Source organism: Caloenas nicobarica, chromosome 1 (assembly GCF_036013445.1).
Source record: "Caloenas nicobarica isolate bCalNic1 chromosome 1, bCalNic1.hap1, whole genome shotgun sequence".
NCBI lineage: Eukaryota > Metazoa > Chordata > Aves > Columbiformes > Columbidae > Caloenas > Caloenas nicobarica.
The window spans coordinates 43,593,580-43,614,631 of NC_088245.1; the positions used below are offsets into that span (position 1 = coordinate 43,593,580).

Here is a 21,052-nt window from a genome sequence, read left to right on the forward strand (position 1 = left end):
CTTAGGCTGAGGTGGCATTCCCCCATTCCAGCTTGTGCCCACTTCTTTGCACCTTTCCCCTCGGTGGGCTACAAATCCATCAGATCCCTGTGGGAGCTGCAAAGCTTCCATGGATACCAGAAGCTCGCCCACCACCTTCTGCCCAGACCACTAGGAGGATTGCTCTAGAAAGGAAGGAAGAGCCTGGTAACTGATTATTAGCAGTAGCTCAGCGCTAGTCCCCGATCTGAGCGCAATCATGGCTCAGGGCTCCCCAGAGGAAAAGGACACAGATTTGTGCTCCCTCTTGGAGACGTCTGCACGACTGATATTCCTTCAGAGCAAGGGCAGAGAGAGACGTGCTAAGTGCCTGCATGGGTTGAAAGCCTGAGTGAGCCTTCAAAGATAGGACGGTCCTCATCCAAATCTGCGAGGTCCCAAGCACTCCAGTTGGGCAGCAAAACGAAGACACGGAGTAGACGACACAGTTTATTAAATAGCAAGGTGCAATGGAGCACCTGGAACTAGATGCAGGGCAACGGCTGCACAAGGCGGAATGTAAAGATTTGCAGGCTTCATTCCTGCCCCTTGTGTGCTCTCTGTTTTCTGGCAGCGACACTTCCTCTGCTCCAGCATCTTCTTACTGCTAATGGCAGAGGTTCAGGAGTGACTGGGGAAGGGCAGGAGAAGAAAAGGCTTTGTGTTAGTTTGACAGCAGGCTGGGCCAAAGGCGGTACTGGGAAGCGGCTTCTGGAAGTACAGCGCTAATGTGCAGATCCAGATACCGAAAACCAAACACTCCAATGTGTCAACAGCAAAGCTACAGCCTGTGGGCTACAGCCACAAGTGGAAAATTGCGTTCCATGGAGATAGGGATCAACTTTTTGTGTTTTTTGCCTTATTTCTTGTCCAGCTCTTTCTCCCCTCTCTCTTTTAGACTGCTCTGCTTGGCTGTGACCTACCGAGGGAGGCCCGAATGACTTCTGAGGCTAAGCCCGGGTTCTGGACTGGTTCTCCCTGACTCCCAGGCAAAGTGGAGAAACTTCTCACAGGTCCTGGGTTTATCTTGCCTGCTGCATGTGTTGTTTCAACTGCATCTCCAGCTGTTGGGAAAATGTCACCAACTTGTAGGTGGCAAACCAAAAGCAAGTCAAAGAGAGATCTCTAAAGTCACTCACTTCTGTGGAAATCCGCAAGGTGGGAGGCCATCGAGACTGCATTTGTCACCTGCTGACAGAGTATTAAAACGTATTATAATCTCGGGGTATGATATAAAATATCATCTATAAAATATCAGATATAAAATCTCGCTCGGGGCCCCTGGGACTGCATCCTGCTTGGAGAGGCCATTGAGCTCAGCAGCCCTGCTGGGACTCCTGGCTCATGGGTTTTAGCTATCAGGATAACTACATCTATGTTCCTCAATGTCACCATCATCTAATGCTACAACAGCAGCAGGAGCATCAAGAGAGTTCAATTGAAAGCCAGAAAGCTGAGGGATGGGGCGGCAGGACTTTAAGGGCAGCCTGTAGTCAGTAGAACAGAGGAAACGGTCTCTCCCAGGCTCTCTGGGAAAACCTCTTCTTCAAATTTCCCCACCTGAAGATGGAACTAGGCTCTGGTAGCTCGTGAAAAGGGAAGGTTGTGACTAGCTTACTGAGGCAGAGGCATGCAGGTCTTTCTGAAGGGCTTCAATGGCCTTGACTTGTTGCCGGGCTGTGGCTTCCAGCCTGGTCATTCCAACTTGGAGCCTGAAAAAGAAGTACAGGTCTTATCACAGAAGTCCACAAGAGCACAAATCCCAAAGGAAGAGTGTGATAGAACCTCATCTAAAACAAAAGCATCTTTGAAAACCATGTAGTATTATCTTGCTGGCATGCAGGAAGAACAGTCCGGTTGTTTTCCCACAATTGCAGAAAGCAAAGCCTTGCCCCACTGTGTGACTTCCTTACTGTTGCATGTGTTCTTCCAGCTCTGGGATAGCTGCAGTTCCAGAAGATGTGACCAGAAGGCTCTGCAGGTTCTTGGAAGCTGTTAGCTCCCTCTCCTTATCCTTTATGGCATTCTCCAGGGACTCAGCATAACACTCGGTCCGGATAAGCCGTTCTTGCAATTCCTGCAGCTGTCAAACCAAAGCAAGAATCCCCAGTAGTCAGCTTAGGTTTGATAAAAAGGAGTGGACCCCCAACTAAGGGTCTGTTCCTCACTCTGGTTTGCAACAGGAAAGGCCTGGGCCCCTGCCAAGAGACAAGAGACAGGCTTTCTCCTCTCCCTGCCTGAGCTTTAGAACTGTCCAGTTCCTTCTGCAGCTGCAGTTTCTGTTCCTGCAGGTCCCTGCTGTAGCGCTTCTCGGCTTCAAGTGAAGCTTCTGCTGCGGAGTACTTTCTGAGAGCGCTGGCAAACTCCTGCTGCAGCCACCTGACCCATTCCTAAAGAAATGGTGTTCCATGCGCATGGAGAAGTCAGGAAGAAGATGACAACAGGACACATGCTTTTAGTCATGGGATCATATCATCAGATGGATCTTCAGCATGGCCAGCAGGTGGAGGGAGCTGATTCTCCCCTTCTGCTCTGCTCTTGTGAGCCCCACCTGGACTACTGCCTCCAGCTCTTGGGTCCCCAGCACAAGGAAGACATGGGCCTGTTAGAGTGGGTCCAGAGGAGGCCCACAGAAATGAGCAGAGGGTTGGAACAAGGGTGGTGGGACACTGGAGCAGGCTGCCCAGAGAAGTTGTGGATGCCCCATCTCTGGAATTGTTCAAAGTCCGGCTGGACAGGGTGTTGAGCCACCTGATCTTGTGGAAGATGTCCCTGCCCACAGCAGGGGGTTGGACTAAATGATCTTTAGAGGACCTGTCCAACCCAAACCATTCTATGCTTCTCTGACTCAGTGAATTCAAAGATGAGAGATTTTGGCCACCACCAGCAGGCATCTGCTGGCACCTTTCTCAGCTGTCGGCAGCTCATCATGATGCTTTCTCTTCCCTAATACACAGAAAAGGCTTCCGTATTTTCCTCCTCCTCGGAACAGAGGCTGAGAGTCTGTGCCACTAGCTTTTTTCTAACCGACTGTTTTCCCTCTTTATGCAGCACTTCTGCTTCACAACAGGAACAAAATGAGATCTGAAATAGACTTCAGGTCCTGATTCGAAAGCAGCCTCTCTGCAGCACTCCAAAAGGAACTCAGTAGCAAGAACAGGTCTCCTTATAACTGACAGGCTTGATTTACAGATATCTGCATCAGGCCCTAAGAGTCACCTGACTGTCGCCTTGACAATCGGTTTGTGTTGAAGCCTCCTTCTTGAGCGGAAGCTCTTCTCTCTCCGGTGCAGAAACCTGAGCGAGCAAGAACACAGACCGACAGACAGTGAGGAAAGGAATCTGCAGCAACACAGCAGCATGACACTGCATTTCAGCAGCTGGGCTTAAGAAGCATAACAATTCCGTTACCTCAGGAAGACAAAGCAGCTCATCCAAAGAGAAGTCAAAATCTTCTTCTTCTTGTGCTGCTCCTCCTGCTTGCAACACCCCTACAAAGAGGTAAGAAGCGCCACGCTGCTGTGAGTGCTTGTTTCACTCCGCTTTTCCCCACCCGCTTCACTCCAGAGAAGCTTACAAAAGGAACCATTTAGTCCGTCAGGAAATTACCATTGCGGCGCTCCCCTTTGACAGGCTGCGCACATGCTCCTTCTTGGCTTGCAGGTGGGAGCATCACGGCATCTAACAGTTCTGTTAGACCTTCAGAATCCGTCTGTGTAAATATAAAGACACGAGTTAGAACTGGCTCTTCCAAAGAAGGGCAACGAAGCTGGTGGAGGGTCTAGAGAACACGTCCTCTGAGGAGCGGCTGAGGGAAGCATGGCTGTCAGTCAGAAGAGAAGGAGGCCGAGGGGACACCTTATCGCTCCCTACAACTGCCGGAATGGAGGTTGTGGCAAGGTTGGTGTCAGTCTCTTTTGTCAAGTATACAGAAATGGGGCAAGAAGAAAGGCTTTTGTTGTTCCAGGAAAAGTTTAGATGGGATATTAGGAAAAGCTTCTTCACTGAAAGAGTTATTAAGCACTAGAACAGGCTGCCCAGGGAAGTGGTTGAGTCAGCCTTCAACAATACACTTGAACTCGATGATCTTAAGGCTCTATTCCAACCTAAGTGATGCTAGGATTCTACCTCAGAATCGAAAGAGGAGTCATCGTCGTCGTCTTGTGCTGCTCCTGCTGCTGGCAACACACCTACAAAGAGGTAAGAGGCGCCACGCTGCTGTGCTTATTTCACTCCGCTTTTCCCCATCCGCTTCACTCCAGAGAAGCTTACAAAGGGAACCATTTAGTCCCTCAGGAAATTACCATTGTGGCGCTCCTCTGCGACAGGCTGCGCACACGCTCCTTGTTGGCTTGCAGGTGGAAGCAGGACGGCATCCAACAGTTCTGTTGGACCTTCAGAATCCGTCTGTGTAAATATAAAGACACGCGTTAGAAGTGGCACAGACTCCTTCTGGACCCGTCTCTATCCAGAAAGCTCCTGCTTCAGTCAACATGCATAATGTGGTATCAGGTGATGGAAAGACCGAAAAGGCCAAACACAGCCAGCGTGTTAGACATCTGTGTTGGTCTCTTTTGCCAAATATGCAGTAATAGTACAAGAAGAAAGAGCCTTATGTTGTTCCAGAAAAGGTTTAGATGGGATATTAGAAAACTTTCTTCACTGCAAGGGTTATCAAGCACTGGAACAGTCTGCCCAGGGATGTGGTTGTGTCACCATTCCTGGTGGTATTAGGGGACATGTACATCTGGTGCTTAAAGACATGGTTGAATTGTGGATTTGGCAGTGCCAGGTGTGCAGTTGGACTCGATGAACTTAAGGGTCTCTTTCAACCTGAGTGATGCTGGGATTCCAAGCCTGAGTCAGAAGCAGCAGCAGAAAGTAGAGAGCCAAAAGGTAAGCATGCCCAGTCGGCCCCCACCTTCAGAGAAGGTACCTCAAAATCAGACAGGGAATCAAAATCTTCCTCTTGCTCTGCTCCAGCGTCTGGCAAGACACCTTCAAAGGAAATAAGAGGCACAATGCAGTTGTGAGTGCTTATTTTACTGTGCCTTCTGCCATCCCGCGGGCCCTGCATTGAACAAAGGGTTCTCATTCTCCTTCAGGCCACAGCGATTTGTCCTCATCACCTCCTCCACGGTGGGGGATCCTACCTGCTGCAATCCGCGCAGGTGCTCCCACGGGAGGGGCAGCAGTCGTCCCAGAGGAAGAGATCTCAGGTACTGCTGGACCTCCTGTGCCTCCTACAGAGCATTCTCCTGTCCTTTTACTTCTGGCATATTTCTCCAGTGTCTTAGTAAAACTGTATACGAAAAGGAAGGAAACGAAATTGGTGAACGTACCCCCACACTTGCATACGCTCTCTACGGGAAGTGCAACAGCCATTCATGATTGGCTTCGGGACTGGTGCTGCAGGCAGGGCTTTGGGTTCTTTGATAACGGCTGGTTTTATAAGATACCAGTCCGGTCAGTGATATGTGGGAAAGGTTTATCCCACAGGGGTAAAAGGATGCTGGGACAGGAATTAGCAGGGCTCATTTGCAGGGCTTTAAACTAGATTTGCAGGGGGATGGGGTTGTAGCTGGGCTTGCATCAGTGGGGCAGCATGCTGGAATCCATAAAGACCGGGAGGCCCCTCAGGCCCCTAGGGTGAAATCGGTGTACTCGGCTCGCTCCCTGAAGTGCCTGTTCACCAACGTGCGCAGCATGGGGAATAAGCAGGAGGAGTTAGAAACCTGCGTTCGGTCAGGAGATTATGATCTGGTGGCATTAACAGAGACATGGTGGGACAGCTCACATGACTGGAATGTGGTCATGGATGGCTGTGTCCTTTTCAGGAAAGACAGGCCAGCCAAGCGTGGTGGTGGAGTTGCTCTTTATGTGAGAGAGCAACTACAATGTATAGAGTACTGTCCAGGTGCGGTTGAGGAGCGAGTTGAGAGTCTGTGGGTGAGAATTAAGGGGCAGGCTGGCAGGGGTGACACTGCTGTGGGTGTCTATTACAGGCCTCCAGATCAGAGTGAGGATGTTGATGAGGCCTTCTACGGGCAGCTGAGCGTGGCCTCACAGTCACAGGCTCTGGTTGTTATGGGGGATTTTAACTACCCTGATGTTTGCTGGAAGGACTACTCAGCCAGCCAGCCTCAGTCTAGGAGGTTCCTCCAGTGCATTGATGACAGCTTTCTGATGCAAATAGTGGAGGAGCCGACTAGGAGAGGTGCGCTGCTGGATCTCGTCCTCGCTAACAAGGAGGGTCTGGTTGAAGCAGTAAAGGTGGGGGGGCTGCCTTGGTTGCAGTGACCATGAGATGGTGGAGTTCAGGATCTCCTGTGGTGGGAGCAGAATACCGAGCAGAATTGCAACCCTGGACTTCAGCAGGGCCGACTTTGGCCTTTTCAAACAATTGCTGGAGGAAATCCCGTGGGCAAGGCTGCTTGAAGGTCAAGGGGCCCAAGATAGTTGGTTAACTTTCAGGGACTGCTTCTACCAAGCTCAAGATCAGTGCATCCCGACGCGCAGGAAGTCAAGGAGGGGAGCCAGGAGACCTGCGTGGTTAAACAGGGAACTGCTGGGCAAACTCAAGTGGAAGAGGAGGCTTTACAAATCATGGAAAGAGGGGCTGGCCACTTGGGAAGAATATAAGGCTGTTGTCAGAGGATGTAGGGAGGCAACTAGGAAAGCTAAGGCCTCCTTAGAGTTAAACCTGGCGAGAGGGGTCAAGGACAACAGGAAGAGCTTCTTCAAATACATGGCAGGTAAAACTAACACCAGAGGCAACGCAGGCCCACTGATGAATGGGGTGGGTGCCCTGGTGCCAGAAGATAGAGAGAAGGCAGAATTACGGAATGCCTTCTTTGTCTCTGTCTACTCTGCCGGAGGCTGTCCTGAGGAGCCCCGTACCCCTGAGGCCCCAGAGGAAGGCAGGGCAACGGAGGAGTTTGTCTTAGTTGATGAGGACTGGGTTAGGGACCAGTTAAGCAATCTGGACACCCATAAATCCATGGGTCCAGATGGGATGCACCCGCGGGTGCTGAGGGAGCTGGCTGAAGTCATCGCTGGACCGCTCTCCATCATCTTTGCCAAGTCTTGGGAAACGGGAGAGGTGCCTGAGGACTGGAGGAAAGCAAATGTCACTCCGGTCTTCAAAAAGGGCAAGAAGGAGGACCCAGGCAACTATAGACCGGTCAGCCTCACCTCCATCCCTGGGAAAGTGATGGAACACCTTATCCTTGGTGCCATCTTAAGACATATCAAGGATAAGAGGGTCATCAGGGACAGTCAACATGGCTTCACCAAGGGGAAGTCGTGTTTGACCAACCTCATAGCCTTTTATGAAGACGTAACAAGGTGGATTGACGATGGCAAAGCAGTGGATGTGGTCTACCTTGACTTCAGCAAAGCATTTGACACCGTCTCCCACAGCATCCTCACGGCAAAACTGAGGAAGTGTGGACTGGATGATCGGGTAGTGAGGTGGACTGCAAACTGGCTGAAGGAGAGAAGCCAGAGAGTCGTGGTCAATGGGGCAGAGTCTGGTTGGAGGCCTGTATCTAGGGGAGTGCCTCAAGGGTCAGTTCTGGGACCAATACTATTCAATATATTCATCAATGACTTGGATGAGGGAATTGAGTGTACTATCAGCAAGTTTGCTGATGACACCAAGCTGGGAGGAGCGGCTGACACGCCAGAAGGCTGTGCTGCCATCCAGCGAGATCTGGACAGGCTAGAGAGTTGGGCGGGGAAAAATTTAATGAAATATAACAAGGGAAAATGTAGAGTCTTGCATCTGGGCAGGAACAACCCCAGGTTCCAGTACAGGTTGGGGAATGACCTATTAGAGAGCAGTGTAGGGGAAAGGGACCTAGGCGTCCTGGTGGACAGCAGGATGACCATGAGCCAGCACTGTGCCCTTGTGGCCAAGAAGGCCAATGGCATCCTGGGGTGTATTAGAAGGGGGGTGGTTAGTAGGTCCAGAGAGGTTCTCCTTCCCCTCTACTCTGCCCTGGTGTGGCCTTGGCCTTGATGTTTTATTCACTGCTGTGGGAAGCTGGGAACCTGGTTGACCTCCCTGACAAACACATCGGCTTTTACAACTTCTGCCTGTGGAACGAGACAGCTGGGAAGCTGCAGTGCCTGGAGTACAAGCATCTGCAGGTGATGGGCATCAGCCTACTAGGAATAGTTCTAGCCAGGATTTGTGTGTACACCTGTCTGGTCTTCAGCATTTTCTACCCTATTTTTGTTGCACATGTGAAGTGCACAGAGGAGAGAGAGGGCTGGAAGGTGATCCTCATCATACTCATCATCAAGACAACAATCCTGTTTGGAGGCCTGATTATGTTTCTTTTCCAAACCTCACAGTGGATTCACCCCTCTGATTTCACTGGAGGCTTCCTGGCACTGCTTGGGACTCAGGCTCTGCTACTGCTCCAGATTCTCACTGCTGCCTCATCTGGACCAAGCACACGCATCCATGTCAAAGCCTTTTTACTGAGGAGGTCATGCCCACTGAGATTCGACAATGAAGACGACGCAACAGCTATTGATAACCTGATTTAAAACAGTAATCCCACGACAGCTTTAGTCACCGGCAGGAATTTGATCCTTAGTCCAAAGACCCATGTTGAGCCATGCTCTGGCACACGGCTGTGTGCAGCTCTCTTGCGGCGAGCAGGCAGCAGACACTAACACTCACAGCGCAGCGTGGAAACTTCACAGTAACAGCAGCGTGTAACACACACCGTGGCTTGGGGCACAACATCAGAGCAACAGCATTCCTGGCCTTGACCCGGAGGACAGTGGACAGATCAGAACCAGCACACAGTGGACACAGCCCTCTGGCCATATCTAGCCTAAGTATAAGCAGCCAGAGAAGCAAACAGGCTTCCTTTCTTTGAGTTGCCTGAAGAGACTCTGCTCCTTCTCCACGTCCTGGACTAACCAGGGATGCCTTCAAGGCAATTGTGACTTGAGGAGCTGTGGCTTCACACTGCTGTCGCAGCAGTGGCAGCCTCAGATGTGTACTGGAGATACTTTCTTCAGCAGGACCACCTGTACTTCACCTGCAGGAATAATATCTGAGGTGACTCTGCTTTAGTTCATTAGGGTGAAGGGGCCCACATCCAACCCCAGCAGCAGCAGAGCACCTGGAGCGGCAGCCAAACAACTTGCTGAAGATAGCCCTGAGGAGGAGGGTTTCCACAAGCCAGCAGAGGATTTGGGTGCAGAGCCCCAGGTTTGTCCCTACTGATACTACGAAGCCAAGCCCAGCACTCCAGCAGCCTTTGAGACTCTAGGAGAGACTGGATCTATCTGAGGGCAGCTTACCACAGAGCCAGCTCAGCTCAGCCCAAAACATACCCCATGCAAGGGTGTGCTCAGGGAGCAGGGCCAGGGCCGCTGCAGGCTGGGTTGCAGTGCCCCAGCTGGGCCATCACAGCCAGAACACTGGATGGAGGCTCTGCCACGGCAATGCACAGCACTGCTCCATGCCACATCTGTAACCTCGCACAAACCTCGCCGGCTTTCCCCCCCATCCCCTTCAGGCACATGAGGGTCCGTTTTCTCTCCTGCTGCAGTCTTTGGGGGGATGTGGCTGGTGATGCTGGTTGGCTGATTCTTCATTTCAATAAAGGCTCTCGCGCCTGCTTCAGTCTCATCTTTGTTTGTTCACCCCCTCTTCAGACTGGGAAGAGGATGCTAAGCCATCCTCATCCCTTCATAGACCCCCATGCACAATGCCATGGGGTTAGCCCCCTCAAGATGGTCCCTGCCAGTCTGCTCCCACCCATGTCTTCCTGAGCTATGGGAGGCCTGCCCAAGCCTGGAGGCACATTCAGTGTCAGGTCCAATGTGGACAGCCTGCCAGGCCTCACTGCAGCTGTCACAGGGGGACCACAAGGACAAGGGAGCCCAAAGGCTGGCCAGCAAAGACATTCCAGGCCCAGCAACTCCGTGCTCCCCTCCAGTCCCAATACTGACTCACCAAAGAGATACTCACAGAAACTCAAATGTCCTCTTTAATCTGTCCATGCTCCAAGATACCAAACAGAAAGGAACATAATCTAATCTGGAGCACAGCGCACACTGATAGAAGTGAGTGCCCCCTTCCTTCTTCCCCATGGCCTTCATAGGCCTCCTACCAGCTTCACAGGCCATCAACACAGCAGATACCCAGCCCACTCCAGGCTGTCCTCCTGCAATGCTGTCAGAGGGGCCACCTCCCCTTTGCTCCTGGGAAACCACAGAGGAGGCAGCATTAGCTGAAAAAGATCTCCCTGACATATTTCAGAACATCATCTTCAGAGTCCTCCCAGTCTGTCCTCTCTGCATCAGCATCAGCACCAGTGTCAGGAGGGCATGGGAGAGCCGGACCGCGGTCACTGCCTGCCCCAATGCTGGCTGTGCTTCCAGGTGCCTTGTTTGGTGCTTGCTGAAGCTCCTGCCCGCCTTGGCTCCAGGACTGGGTTTCCTCCTCACCTTCCTCGCACTGCAGATTCTGCCCAAAGAGAAAACAACCAGACGCAGCTGTGCGACTTCAACCCGGGAGCACTCTAAGGAGGGAGGGGGGCAGTGCGGAGGGGCAGCCCATCGCCAGTCCCCAGGTTCCCAGCGGAGGCAGGTCTTGTCCCGCAGTGCCCGGCCGGGGGATGAAGGCAGCTGTACCGGCCCTGGCAGCCCCCGTGAAGGGCCAGGGCCGCGTCCCCACCCCCGGGGGTCCGGGCTCACCTCGGCCAGGACCGCCAAGGCCACGTCCACCAGCTCCGCCTCGTTCATACAATACACCACCTCCGCCGCCCTGCGCACCGCACGGGGAGAGACGCTCAGCGGGGGGAGCGCCGAGCTTCGCCCGCCGCCGCCGCCGCCGCCGCCGCTCCCCCCGCCCCAGCGGCTCTACCTGGGCCGTGCCACCGCCTGCCGCCGCCTCCGCACCGCCTTGGCGGGGGGCGCCGCCGCCCGCTCGTCCCCCGCCGCCCCCATCCAGGCCGGGAGCAGCCGCCGCCGCCCGCCCGCCCGCCGCCATCTCTGCCGAAAGTCTCAATCATTTATACAACATCCTATCAGTATATACACGCCCTCAGGGGAGTCCTGTAAGCCTGATTAATTACAATATTTGCATACAACTTATATAGCATGACTCTTACTACGTCTGCTCAGTGAGTAGGGGATCTTCTGCAGGTGGGAAGCCTCCGAGAAAAAGGTATGGCTTTCTATTAAAATAATATTATCATGAGTAAAATTTTCTTTTGGTTATGCACGTCCACAAAATTTGGCGATAATCACTAGGTAATAAATCAACTGCCCTGCACGCAACCACTTTTAGCACTGGGGAATGTTAATGGATCTCCGGGCTCTAAAACCAAAACAGCCTTGAGAAGATACCAAATGTCTCTTCAAACAGTAAATCAGACCTATTCTTCACATAACTGAGAATGAGATCTCTGCCCAGGAACAGTCCTGCAAACGTCCCATAAAGGCCAAGGACATAAGCAGTAGTAAGTTCCGTGGTGATGTGTAAGCAGATAAAATCTGGCTGCTTAGCAGTCCGCTCAACCCCTCTGCAACACCTGAGCACAGCACTTGCCCTGATGTTGGAGGTGTGCAGGGAGAGAGCACAAGGGAGGGTCTTTTCTCCACGCTGGAGACTCTGGCACATCACTGTCCCAGCCACCCTCCATGTTTCGCAGCAAAGACAATGACGAGAGCACAGCAATCAAGTGCAAGGGAATATTTTCTTTGCTTGCTATCCTGTCCACCCCACAGCTGCTGCCAGCTCTCTCCCACAGACGTGGGACTGCTGCCTCCACCTCAGCACTTGGGACAAAAGCGGATCGCTCCTTCACAGAGGAGAGAGGCCCGAGCTGCCATTAGCACGAGGCGAGGCAGCTACACAACCCAGATGAACCCTGCAGTGCTTGGAAAGTAGCACCTGTACCGTGAACATGCCTGCAGTGAGCACTTCAGTCTCCAGCAGTAGTGCAGTAAGCCCTGCATGTGTGTGTGTGCGCGTCTGTGCCTTGCTCTTTATCAGCTGGCTGTGAAGATGTGTAGGATGGCTCATGAATGGCCGTTGCTCTTCCAGTACACAGGACACGCAAGTGTGGAGGTATTGATACCAAAAAGTCGGCAAAAAAGACTCTTTCACACTGTTTTGAAAGTGTTAAAAAGCAGGCACTTCTATTACAGTACGCCGGACGCTCGGAGGATCGCTCCTCTAATCGAGCATGAGCGTGACTTGCACTTTTTGGTATTTATTCCATATACCTCTTGCATATTCATTTGTCTCTACTGCTTAGTTAATACATTAAACATAAATTATTTACATAACCCCACCCTTTCCCGGAAGTCCATCTGCGGTATTCGAGAGTCTTTGTCGGGGGTCTCTAGTGCTCCCCGGTGGTCTTCGCAGCTGGTGCTCCCCCCGCTGTCAGCTTCTTGACCTAATTTCTTCAGCAAGCATATTGTCATTTTGTGCTGCTACTCAGCAAAAGTCCTGTACCCCGCTCTTCATTTAGTGGAATATTCCGCTTTCCCAGCTTGCAAGGTTTCTGTTACATGATGCCTAGCCTTGGTACATCAGGCCTAGTCTTGTTACATTATGCCTAGGGGTTTCTAAAAGATTTTTGTTCCTGTTATCAGTATCTTTACCAAAGGCATTTCCTTCCCTTCTATATGTAGCCTTCCTAAGCAGCTGCAGCAATATGCGGGCTGTGAAAGGACAGGAGAATATCCTGGGGGAGGCACACAAGGCCCAGCAGTACTTGACAGCTCTTGCTCTGGGACAACTGCTGTCCTTTCCGGATCCTTCACCAAATGAGCGTTTGGAGTCCTGGAAGGTGAGGACGAGTGTTGTGGCAGCATTGAAGAAAGGCTGTAGGAAATCACTGCAGATATAGGAGAGGGGCCAGTATAAAAGATGAAGCAGTAACATGGCTTGTGAGAGTTGACATGAGAGTCAAAGCAGTCCACTCCGTTTTATCAAACCTAAGCTGACTACTGGGGATTCTTGCTGTGGTTCGATGGCTGCAGGAATTGAAAGAATGGCCATATCCGCACCAAGGGCTAAGCCGAGTCCCTGAAGAATGCCATGAAGAATAAGGAGAGAGACTTAACAGGTGCTTTCACCCGTGGCTGACACAAAGCAAATGACTGTGCGTTTCTGTCTCTACAGCGGCTGTCAACAAGCCCCTCTGTGTCCACTCCTACTGCATTTTACTGCACAGGGGGACACATCCTTCAACATTTTGCTCCTAAGGAGTAGGCAAATAGGGCTCCTGAACAGCACATATGCTGTAAACAGCACATTTTCAAAGACAGATCTTGGCCTCCCTTTCAATAACCCACCCACTCTTGCATGCAAAATGGAGCAGACTGCAAATCTACCTGGCCTTCAGTTTCTAAGGTCAGGCTTGCTTGGGGTTTTGGCTTCAGGCAGCACTGAACACCGTCAGAGCCAGCTGTTTCAGCACGACGCAATCTGGTGACGCAAGGCAGGGAAGGAGGGGGAAGCCAGGTGGCAACGGACCTCGAGATGCCCACAGAAGTCACTTGGCTGCTTGCAGCCTGCCGAGGCACAGCTACCCTAACGCACCGGCAAAAAGGAGCCAACCAGCAGGCCCAGCTGTGGTCCCCAGGCTGCTCTGCCAGCACTTCAGCCCATGGAGCAGGCCTGCAGCTCCCCAGCTCTTTCCTTGCTGTCCTGCTGGCCCTCTTCTCCCTGCTTGGTTTCTGGGCAGGGGTCACGTGCTTCACGTGCCCAGCACCGTGCACAGAGCAGCTGAGGCACATTCTCTTCTGGATCACAGGAGCTGAGCAGCATTGCAGAAGAGCTCACTGGAGGAAATCTGGCCACGCAAACACACGCCTCAAACCAGCACGATGTACATTCACAGGAGCCCCGAGGGGGTGTCACTGTGAGTGACAGTGAGAGCTGGGCGAGAGAACTCCCGAGGTCCCTGCCCACCCGAGAGAAGCGCTGGCCGCCTCCAGCTCCACTTTTGGGGACCCGCATCGCCGGACTCTGCGGCCACACGCTGAGGGATAACAAGGAGCTGCTGAGGGGAGGGTGCTACAGCCACTGCCGCAGCCTCCAGCCACCCACCCCACCGCGGGCCACCCTTATGGTGGAGCGGGTGGATGCTCCGCTCTGCCCTGCTCTGCCAGCCTGCTCCCTGTAGTGACACTTCCGTGCAGCTCAGCACGCCTTTGTCCACGGTTGACTTCTCAATTTCGCGATAGGTTTGGCTCTCCAGTTGGAACTTAATTACTGCTGGACTTCTCATGTATTATTAGTCGAATATGAACTTTTGAGTAAGCCTCATGCTGAGGTCTTTTGGGCTGTCTAGCAACAGTGGCACAGGGCGAAGCTTTGCTGCGCGCTCAGCGCTTCCTCGGCAGCCCCGTCTGTGGCCACCCCCGCCGTATTCTCCCCCAGAACCGCGCCCGACGCAGACGGACGCATCCTTCAACAGTCTGAACGCGGCAGCGAACTGGGCTCCAGAACCGCAGCTGTGCAAATGGCACAGGTTCTGGGCTGCTCTCGCCCTCTCCGTGCCCTCTAGCCTTGTTTGCCAGGGGCTCGGTTCTGGGCTGCTCTCGCCCCCTCCGTGCCCTCTTGCCTTGTTCGCCAGGGGCTCGGTTCTGGGCTCCTCTCGCCCTCTCCGCGCCCTCTTCCCTCGCTCTCCCGGGGCTCGGCAGAGTCCGCCGGGTGCCTCCTGCGACTGCTCAACCCGGAGCGGGCCGTGCCCTCGTCGCCGCGAAGCATGCAGTGCTTCATCGAACTGCTCAGGAGGGTGCCGGAGCAGCCACCGTCCAACAGCGCTTCCGCGCCCAGCACCGCCGGGGCCTTGGAGCTCCGGCAGAAGGGCCGGGGCGGGCTGCACAGCGCGGCCGCCAGCGGCGACCTGGTCCGGCTGCAAGGAATCTGGTGGCGGAAGAGATTCCGTATCAACTCGCGGGATGCCAACAAGCAGTAAGAAGCGGGCAGTGCCCATAGCGAAGATCCGCGTGCCCTGGCTGCAAGAGCCGGCGAAGCCCAGCACGATCACGAGCACCCTAGGGACAGGCCGGCTCCACAGCGCTGCCCTTACCGGAGGCCCGCCCGAGCTGGGACAGGAGCCAGCGGATGCGCCACTCTGCCCTGCTCTGCCAGCCTGCTCCCCGTAGCGACCCTTCTGTGGAGCTCCGCAGGCCTTCGTGCAAGCAGAGACGGCTCCTTTCCTCTTCCTTTCCAGGACACGGAGTCACAGAGCCACAGGGCACAGCTTCCCGTTGCTGCTAGAAATCCCATCTCCCCTGTCTCTGGGATACATCCGGCGCAGGACTCGCTGGGGGCAAAGCCAGGGGCTTACGCAGACTCCACAGTCTCCGCAGACCTACGTGGCCTCCAGAGGCTCCAGGCTGCCAAGACGCCGTATCCTTTGCTCTGCTGGGTGGCCGGGCAGGTCTGGCTGGAGGCAGGGACCAGTGCCTGGGCACAGGAGTCCGGTTGTGCACCTTCATTGCCACAGCTGAGAAGATGCCTCCTGGCTCGACAGAGGTGCTGAGGATGGTGCCTAGCCAGCCCCAGGCTTTGGGTGTGCAACCGCTGCCACCGGCTCTGGCACGGGAAAGCTTGCTTTTGGCTGCTTTTTTGGCAGTTGAGCCTTGTGGCCCTAGGTGGTAGGCAGCACAGCCTGAAACGATGTCTTCGGCTGTCTTGTCTGTGTTAACTGGATGTATTTAATTTCTAGGACGCCTCTGCATCTTGCTTGTGCGAACGGCCATGCAGATGTCGTTCGATTTCTGGCAGGAAAGAAGTGCAAGCTAAACCCTCGTGGCATGTTTAAGAAATCGCCACTGATGCTGGTACGTGGAATAAGTTACGCTGTTGTACGTGGGGCTTGTCAATGATGCACTGAGAGATTCCTGCCTCGCGTGATTCTTTACGTAGGCCTGTGTAGAAACAAGTATGTTGCAGTCAGGGGGGAAGGGGCATATGTTGCCTTATCTTTGAAGACGCTCGTACTTTCCCATGTTGGGAAGATGCAGGAGTTCTGACAGAGAGAAATGTACATGTGGGAAGCGACTCCTCCCTTGTGGCTTGTTTCCAGGCAGTACAGCACCAGCACAAAGACTGTGTGACCGCTCTGCTGGAGCACGGTGCCAACCCCGACCACAAAGGTGCTGGTGGCAACGCTGCCCTTCACATGGCTGCCGTCGTGCCCAGCGAATCGATGGTGGAGCTCTTACTCGAGCACAATGCCCATATTGATGCTAAGAATGACGTAAGCTTGGGCTTTGGGTAAGGCTTCTCTTCCCCAAACTCGCTTGACTTTCCTGTGTTCTTCTAAGGGAGACGATTTCTCCTTTCAGTTGGGATACACTCCGCTTGCCGTTGCGGTCATCGAGCGCCGTGAAGAGATGGTCGAGTTCCTCCTTCAAAACGGAGCTGACGTGAACGCTCGAGATATTCATCAAAGGTGAAAGTTTTGTCAAAAGCGTGCATGGGACTCCTGAGCATTGTTCAGATTGGATTGATGGGAGCTATAGGAATGAGCTTTGAAAAAGAACCAGGAGCTGCCCAGAAGGAGCTCCTTCTGTGACACTTGTGAAAGCAGACCCGCACTCGGCTGCTCTCTTACCTCAAGGGACGATCTCTGCACTGAGGACTGCAGGAAAGCGTTGGCTGTGGTGCCAACAAACGCACGCGTGCGCGTGCACACACATGCACACAGAAACAGACACACATACACAGACCTCCCGAGTCTGCTCTGGGGAGACGCTTGGCCTGGAGACCTCCTGAGGTCCCACCACCCTCAATTGTCCAACGCATCCATGTGTTTTGCTGTAATTTCACTCTGCCTGTAGGAGGGGAAATGAATTGTTTGAGGAGCAAAGAAGGACTCAAGTAATGGCAAGGCAATGTCTGCAGAAGCTGATGTATTTCCTATCGTTTCTTGGACACTAGGACCACTCTTAAGATTGCTGCTTACGCTGGGAATACGAATATAGTACGGGTGCTTCTTCAGCATGGTGCTGTTCTGTCTCATCGAGGTGAGGACGGCTTCACAGACATGGGTTATCTCGGTCGGTTTACTTCTGAGTAAGTGTTTTACACCCTTGTTAGAGCAGCTGCATTGTCAGCATGTCCGTGCTGATGCACAGCCCTTTTTGCTTGAATGGGGTGTTGAGACCTTTGTTGAAGCTGGGCTCAGTGACATCTTCTGATGCATGTCATTCCATGTCAAGAGCGGATTTGGAAGCTGGGCAAAACTTCCCTCCACAGCTCTCTCTGAGAATTCACCTGTGTGCTGCCAAGCTCCACTCGACTGACTAGCAACTACCTGCCTTTTGTTTCAGAGGGGGTCCAACCGATATCCCCTGATGAGTTAAAATCTTCAGCGGTTTTCCTCCTCTCGGGTGTAGTTTGGCTCCCCTGGCTGTTCCTTCTCTAAGGTGGCTACGTGCCCTTAACAGCTAGGCTGAAGGAAATAGCCCTCTCTCCTAGTGATGGTAAACTGTGCAGTAAAATCCCCTTTAGGAACAAAGCATGTTTGAGGATTGCTCTAGCAAAACAAGAGGTTGGCTCCTTCCCTGCAGGCTTCTGGCACAGTATCAGTCTTGTGCTAATGCACCGTTTTGCATAGCAGCCTTGGCCTGGAGCATGTTTTTACGATTTTCTTGCTTCTTGGGGGTTTCTTGTTTTGTTTTTAGTTCTGCTTACGAAGCCACCCTGAAAGTGGTCTCTCTCCAGAGCCCAAACTGCCCCTCTGCCAGGGTTGTTAGAAGATGACACCTGTGCAATGTAGTTAACCCCTGCAGTGCTTGGAATGCAACCGCAATCTTTGTTGGCCTCTTGACATCCCACTTAGGAGCTCTGCACACTCTTGGGGCCTCAGACTAAGGATGGGAATTTCTGAAACCCTTCAAAGTCCAGAAGGAGTTTCAGGAGATGTTACCCCAGCTTGACGTGAAGAGTGGCTGCAGCGTTAGTATTGCTTCCCGCTGAGGTAGAAGCCTTGTAGTTAGATGTCAGTCTCACTGGCCCCCAAAATGGAGAGAGGGGTTTATAACATGAGACTGTAGCCAGCAGGGGTGAATTACCCCATCGACATGAACAGGCACCTCTACTGCGAACATACCTGTAGTGAGTACTTCAGTCTGCAATAGGACCACAGTCAGTTCTGTGTATGTATGTTTGTGTGTGTTGCCATTTACACCTGGCTCTGAATATGTGTACGATGGCTCCTGAATCACAGAATCACAGAATGTTAGGGATTGGAAGGGACCTCGAAAGATCATGTAGTCCAATCCCCCTGCCAGGGCAGGAACACCTAGGTGAGGTTACACAGGAAGGCGTCCAGGCGGGTTTTGAATGTCTCCAGAGAAGGAGAATCCACAACCCCCCTGGGCAGCCTGTTCCAGTGTTCCGTCACCCTCACCGAGAAGAAGCTTCTTCTCACATTTAAGTGGAACCTCTTGTGTTCCAGCTTGAACCCATTACCCCTTGTCTTACTGTTGGTTGACACCGAGAAGAGCCTGGCTCCATCCTCGTGACACCCACCCTTTATATATTTATAAACATTGATGAGGTCACCCCTCAGTCTCCTCTTCTCCAAGCTAAAGAGACCCAGCTCCCTCAGCCTTTCCTCATAAGGGAGATGCTCCACTCCCTTAATCATCTTTGTGGCCCTGTGCTGGACTCTCTCCAGCAGTTCCCTATCCTTCTTGAACTGAGGGGCCCAGAACTGGACACAATATTCCAGATGAGGTCTCACCAGGGCAGAGTAGAGGGGAAGGAGAACCTCTCTCGACCTACTAACCACCCCCCTTCTAATCCACCCCAGGATGCCATTGGCCTTCTTGGCCACAAGGGCACAGTGCTGGCTCATGGTCATCCTGCTGTCCACCAGGACCCCCAGGTCCCTTTCCCTTACACTGCTCTCTAATAGGTCATTCCCCAACCTGTACTGGAACCTGGGGTTGTTCCTGCCCAGATGCAAGACTCTACATTTTCCCTTGTTATATTTCATTAAATTTTTCCCCGCCCAACTCTCTAGCCTGTCCAGATCTCGCTGGATGGCAGCACAGCCCTCTGGCGTGTCAGCCGCCCCTCCCAGCTTGGTGTCATCAGCAAACTTGCTGATAGTACACTCAATTCCCTCATCCAAGTCATTGATGAATATATTGAATAGTATTGGTCCCAGAACTGACCCTTGAGGCACTCCACTAGATACAGGCCTCCAACCAGACTCTGCCCCATTGACCACGACTCTCTGGCTTCTCTCCTTCAGCCAGTTTGCAGTCCACCTCACTACCCGATCACCCAGTCCACACTTCCTCAGTTTTGCCGTGAGGATGCTGTGGGAGACGGTGTCAAATGCTTTGCTGAAGTCAAGGTAGACCACATCCACTGCTCTGCCATCGTCAATCCACCTTGTTACGTCTTCATAAAAGGCTATGAGGTTGGTCAAACACGACTTCCCCTTGGTGAAGCCATGTTGACTGTCCCTGATGACCCTCTTATCCTTGATATGTCTTAAGATGGCACCAAGGATAAGGTGTTCCATCACTTTCCCAGGGATGGAGGTGGAAAGTCGGCCCTGCTGAAGTCCAGGGTTGCAATTCTGCTCGGTATTCTGCTCCCACCACAGGAGATCCTGAACTCCACCATCTCATGGTCACTGCAACCAAGGCAGCCCCCCACCTTTACTGCTTCAACCAGAACCTCCTTGTTAGCGAGGACGAGATCCAGCAGCGCACCTCTCCTAGTCGGCTCCTCCACTATTTGCATCAGAAAGCTGTCATCAATGCACTGGAGGAACCTCCTAGACTGAGGCTGGCTGGCTGAGTAGTCCTTCCAGCAAACATCAGGGTAGTTAAAATCCCCCATAACAACCAGAGCCTGTGACTGTGAGGCCACGCTCAGCTGCCCGTAGAAGGCCTCATCAACATCCTCACTCTGATCTGGAGGCCTGTAATAGACACCCACAGCAGTGTCACCCCTGCCAGCCTGCCCCTTAATTCTCACCCACAGACTCTCAACTTGCTCCTCAACCGCACCTGGACAGTACTCTATACATTGTAGTTGCTCTCTCACATAAAGAGCAACTCCAGCACCACGCTTGGCTGGCCTGTCTTTCCTGAAAAGGACACAGCCATCCATGACCACATTCCAGTCATGCGAGCTGTCCCACCATGTCTCTGTTAATGCCACCAGATCATAAACTCCTGACCGAACGCAGGTTTCTAACTCCTCCTGCTTATTCCCCATGCTGCGCGCATTGGTGAACAGGCACTTCAGGGAGCGAGCCGAGTACGCCGATTTCACCCTAGGGGCCTGAGGGGCCTCCCGGTCTTTATGGATTCCAGCATGCTGGATGTCAAAATGCCATATTCAATTTGTAAGGAATAGCCACTTTGCTTAAAAACAAGGAATGTCCCCTCTACTTTCATTCCAGTCAATTTAACTATTCACTTTTGTCATCTCTTTTTCTTCTTCTAGTTTATTCAGTGGAATATTCACAAAAGTGGCTTGAAGGTGTCTGAATACAATCTTCCCAGTGAAGCTACAGGTCCTTTTGTTCTGTCTGGATACAGTGGCTACAAGCAAGTCCAGTTCCCACGAGGAAGGCTTTTTGCTTTTGACTCTGAGGGCAACTATATGTTGACGTGTTCTTCTACTGGAGGAGTCATTTTTAAGGTAAATCTGAGAAGTGATGGGAAGTACTCTTACGCATCCATACAAGCTCTTGTTACAAGGCTGCAACATCAGCCAGTGGAAGTTCTCAAACAGCACCTACCATTCCCTGCCCTGTGAAAACTGATGCTTAGTTTCATACAGTGTGCATTTTAGCCGTGTGTGGTATTAAGCAAGTGTTTGAACCTTCTATAAGTATTTGGCCCTGTGTTTGTAGCTAGAGTATGTGTGTTCTTTGTTCTTAAAGCTTAGCTGCAGCAGTTTTCCGTAGTGCCCGAGTCCCTAGGACAAAGTTGGTGGTTTTGTGTTTTTTTACTTAATACCTTGATGCATGCCAGTTCAATGCAAAATGTG

General features: G+C 52.6%; 3 protein-coding genes and 1 pseudogene across 3 annotated transcripts in view; 2 read left to right on the forward strand and 2 right to left on the reverse strand.

Moving 5' to 3' along the window:
* Window positions 1-877: 877 nt before the first annotated feature.
* LOC135985609 (uncharacterized) lies at window positions 878-5,726 on the reverse strand. Its single transcript, XM_065629153.1, has 12 exons — window positions 5,683-5,726; window positions 5,172-5,320; window positions 4,940-5,016; window positions 4,323-4,425; window positions 4,147-4,208; window positions 3,628-3,730; window positions 3,430-3,509; window positions 3,238-3,300; window positions 2,256-2,408; window positions 1,932-2,101; window positions 1,637-1,730; window positions 878-937 (listed from the first exon to the last, which is right to left on the reverse strand). Exons 1-12 carry the CDS (start codon window positions 5,724-5,726, stop codon window positions 878-880), a joined length of 1,158 nt encoding a protein of 385 aa, XP_065485225.1.
* On the forward strand, window positions 5,725-9,659 carry LOC135985683 (transmembrane protein 140-like; annotated as a pseudogene).
* Window positions 9,660-10,019: 360 nt separating this feature from the next.
* LOC135984402 (cell cycle regulator of non-homologous end joining-like) lies at window positions 10,020-11,020 on the reverse strand. Its single transcript, XM_065626683.1, has 3 exons — window positions 10,916-11,020; window positions 10,747-10,816; window positions 10,020-10,516 (listed from the first exon to the last, which is right to left on the reverse strand). Exons 1-3 carry the CDS (start codon window positions 10,996-10,998, stop codon window positions 10,277-10,279), a joined length of 393 nt encoding a protein of 130 aa, XP_065482755.1. The 5' UTR covers window positions 10,999-11,020; the 3' UTR covers window positions 10,020-10,276.
* Window positions 11,021-15,142: 4,122 nt separating this feature from the next.
* The window catches only part of LOC135985767 (ankycorbin-like), a 32,336-nt gene continuing 26,426 nt past the window's right edge, over window positions 15,143-21,052 (forward strand). The window contains exons 1-6 of the mRNA XM_065629398.1: window positions 15,143-15,228; window positions 15,382-15,510; window positions 15,747-15,864; window positions 16,110-16,283; window positions 16,372-16,478; window positions 16,967-17,101. Coding sequence (XP_065485470.1) covers window positions 15,143-15,228; window positions 15,382-15,510; window positions 15,747-15,864; window positions 16,110-16,283; window positions 16,372-16,478; window positions 16,967-17,101 — 749 coding nt within the window. The remainder of the gene's footprint in view (window positions 15,229-15,381; window positions 15,511-15,746; window positions 15,865-16,109; window positions 16,284-16,371; window positions 16,479-16,966; window positions 17,102-21,052) is intronic.

What these genes read in the sequence shown, in the direction of transcription:
- LOC135984402 (XM_065626683.1), bottom strand. Translation starts at nt 10,998, where the DNA reads ATGGGGGCGGCGGGGGACGAGCGGGCGGCGGCGCCCCCCGCCAAGGCG. An exon ending in CAGGCGGTGGCACGGCCCAG is followed by an intron (nt 10,817 to 10,915) that starts GTAGAGCCGCTG and finishes TGCGGTGCGCAG; the next exon opens with GGCGGCGGAGGTGGTGTATT. An exon ending in CCTTGGCGGTCCTGGCCGAG is followed by an intron (nt 10,517 to 10,746) that starts GTGAGCCCGGAC and finishes CTCTTTGGGCAG; the next exon opens with AATCTGCAGTGCGAGGAAGG.
- LOC135985609 (XM_065629153.1), bottom strand. Translation starts at nt 5,726, where the DNA reads ATGCTGCGCACGTTGGTGAACAGGCACTTCAGGGAGCGAGCCGA. An exon ending in ACCTGCGCGGATTGCAGCAG is followed by an intron (nt 5,017 to 5,171) that starts GTAGGATCCCCC and finishes TTTCCTTTGAAG; the next exon opens with GTGTCTTGCCAGACGCTGGA. An exon ending in CTGGAAGAACACATGCAACA is followed by an intron (nt 1,731 to 1,931) that starts GTAAGGAAGTCA and finishes CTTCTTTTTCAG; the next exon opens with GCTCCAAGTTGGAATGACCA.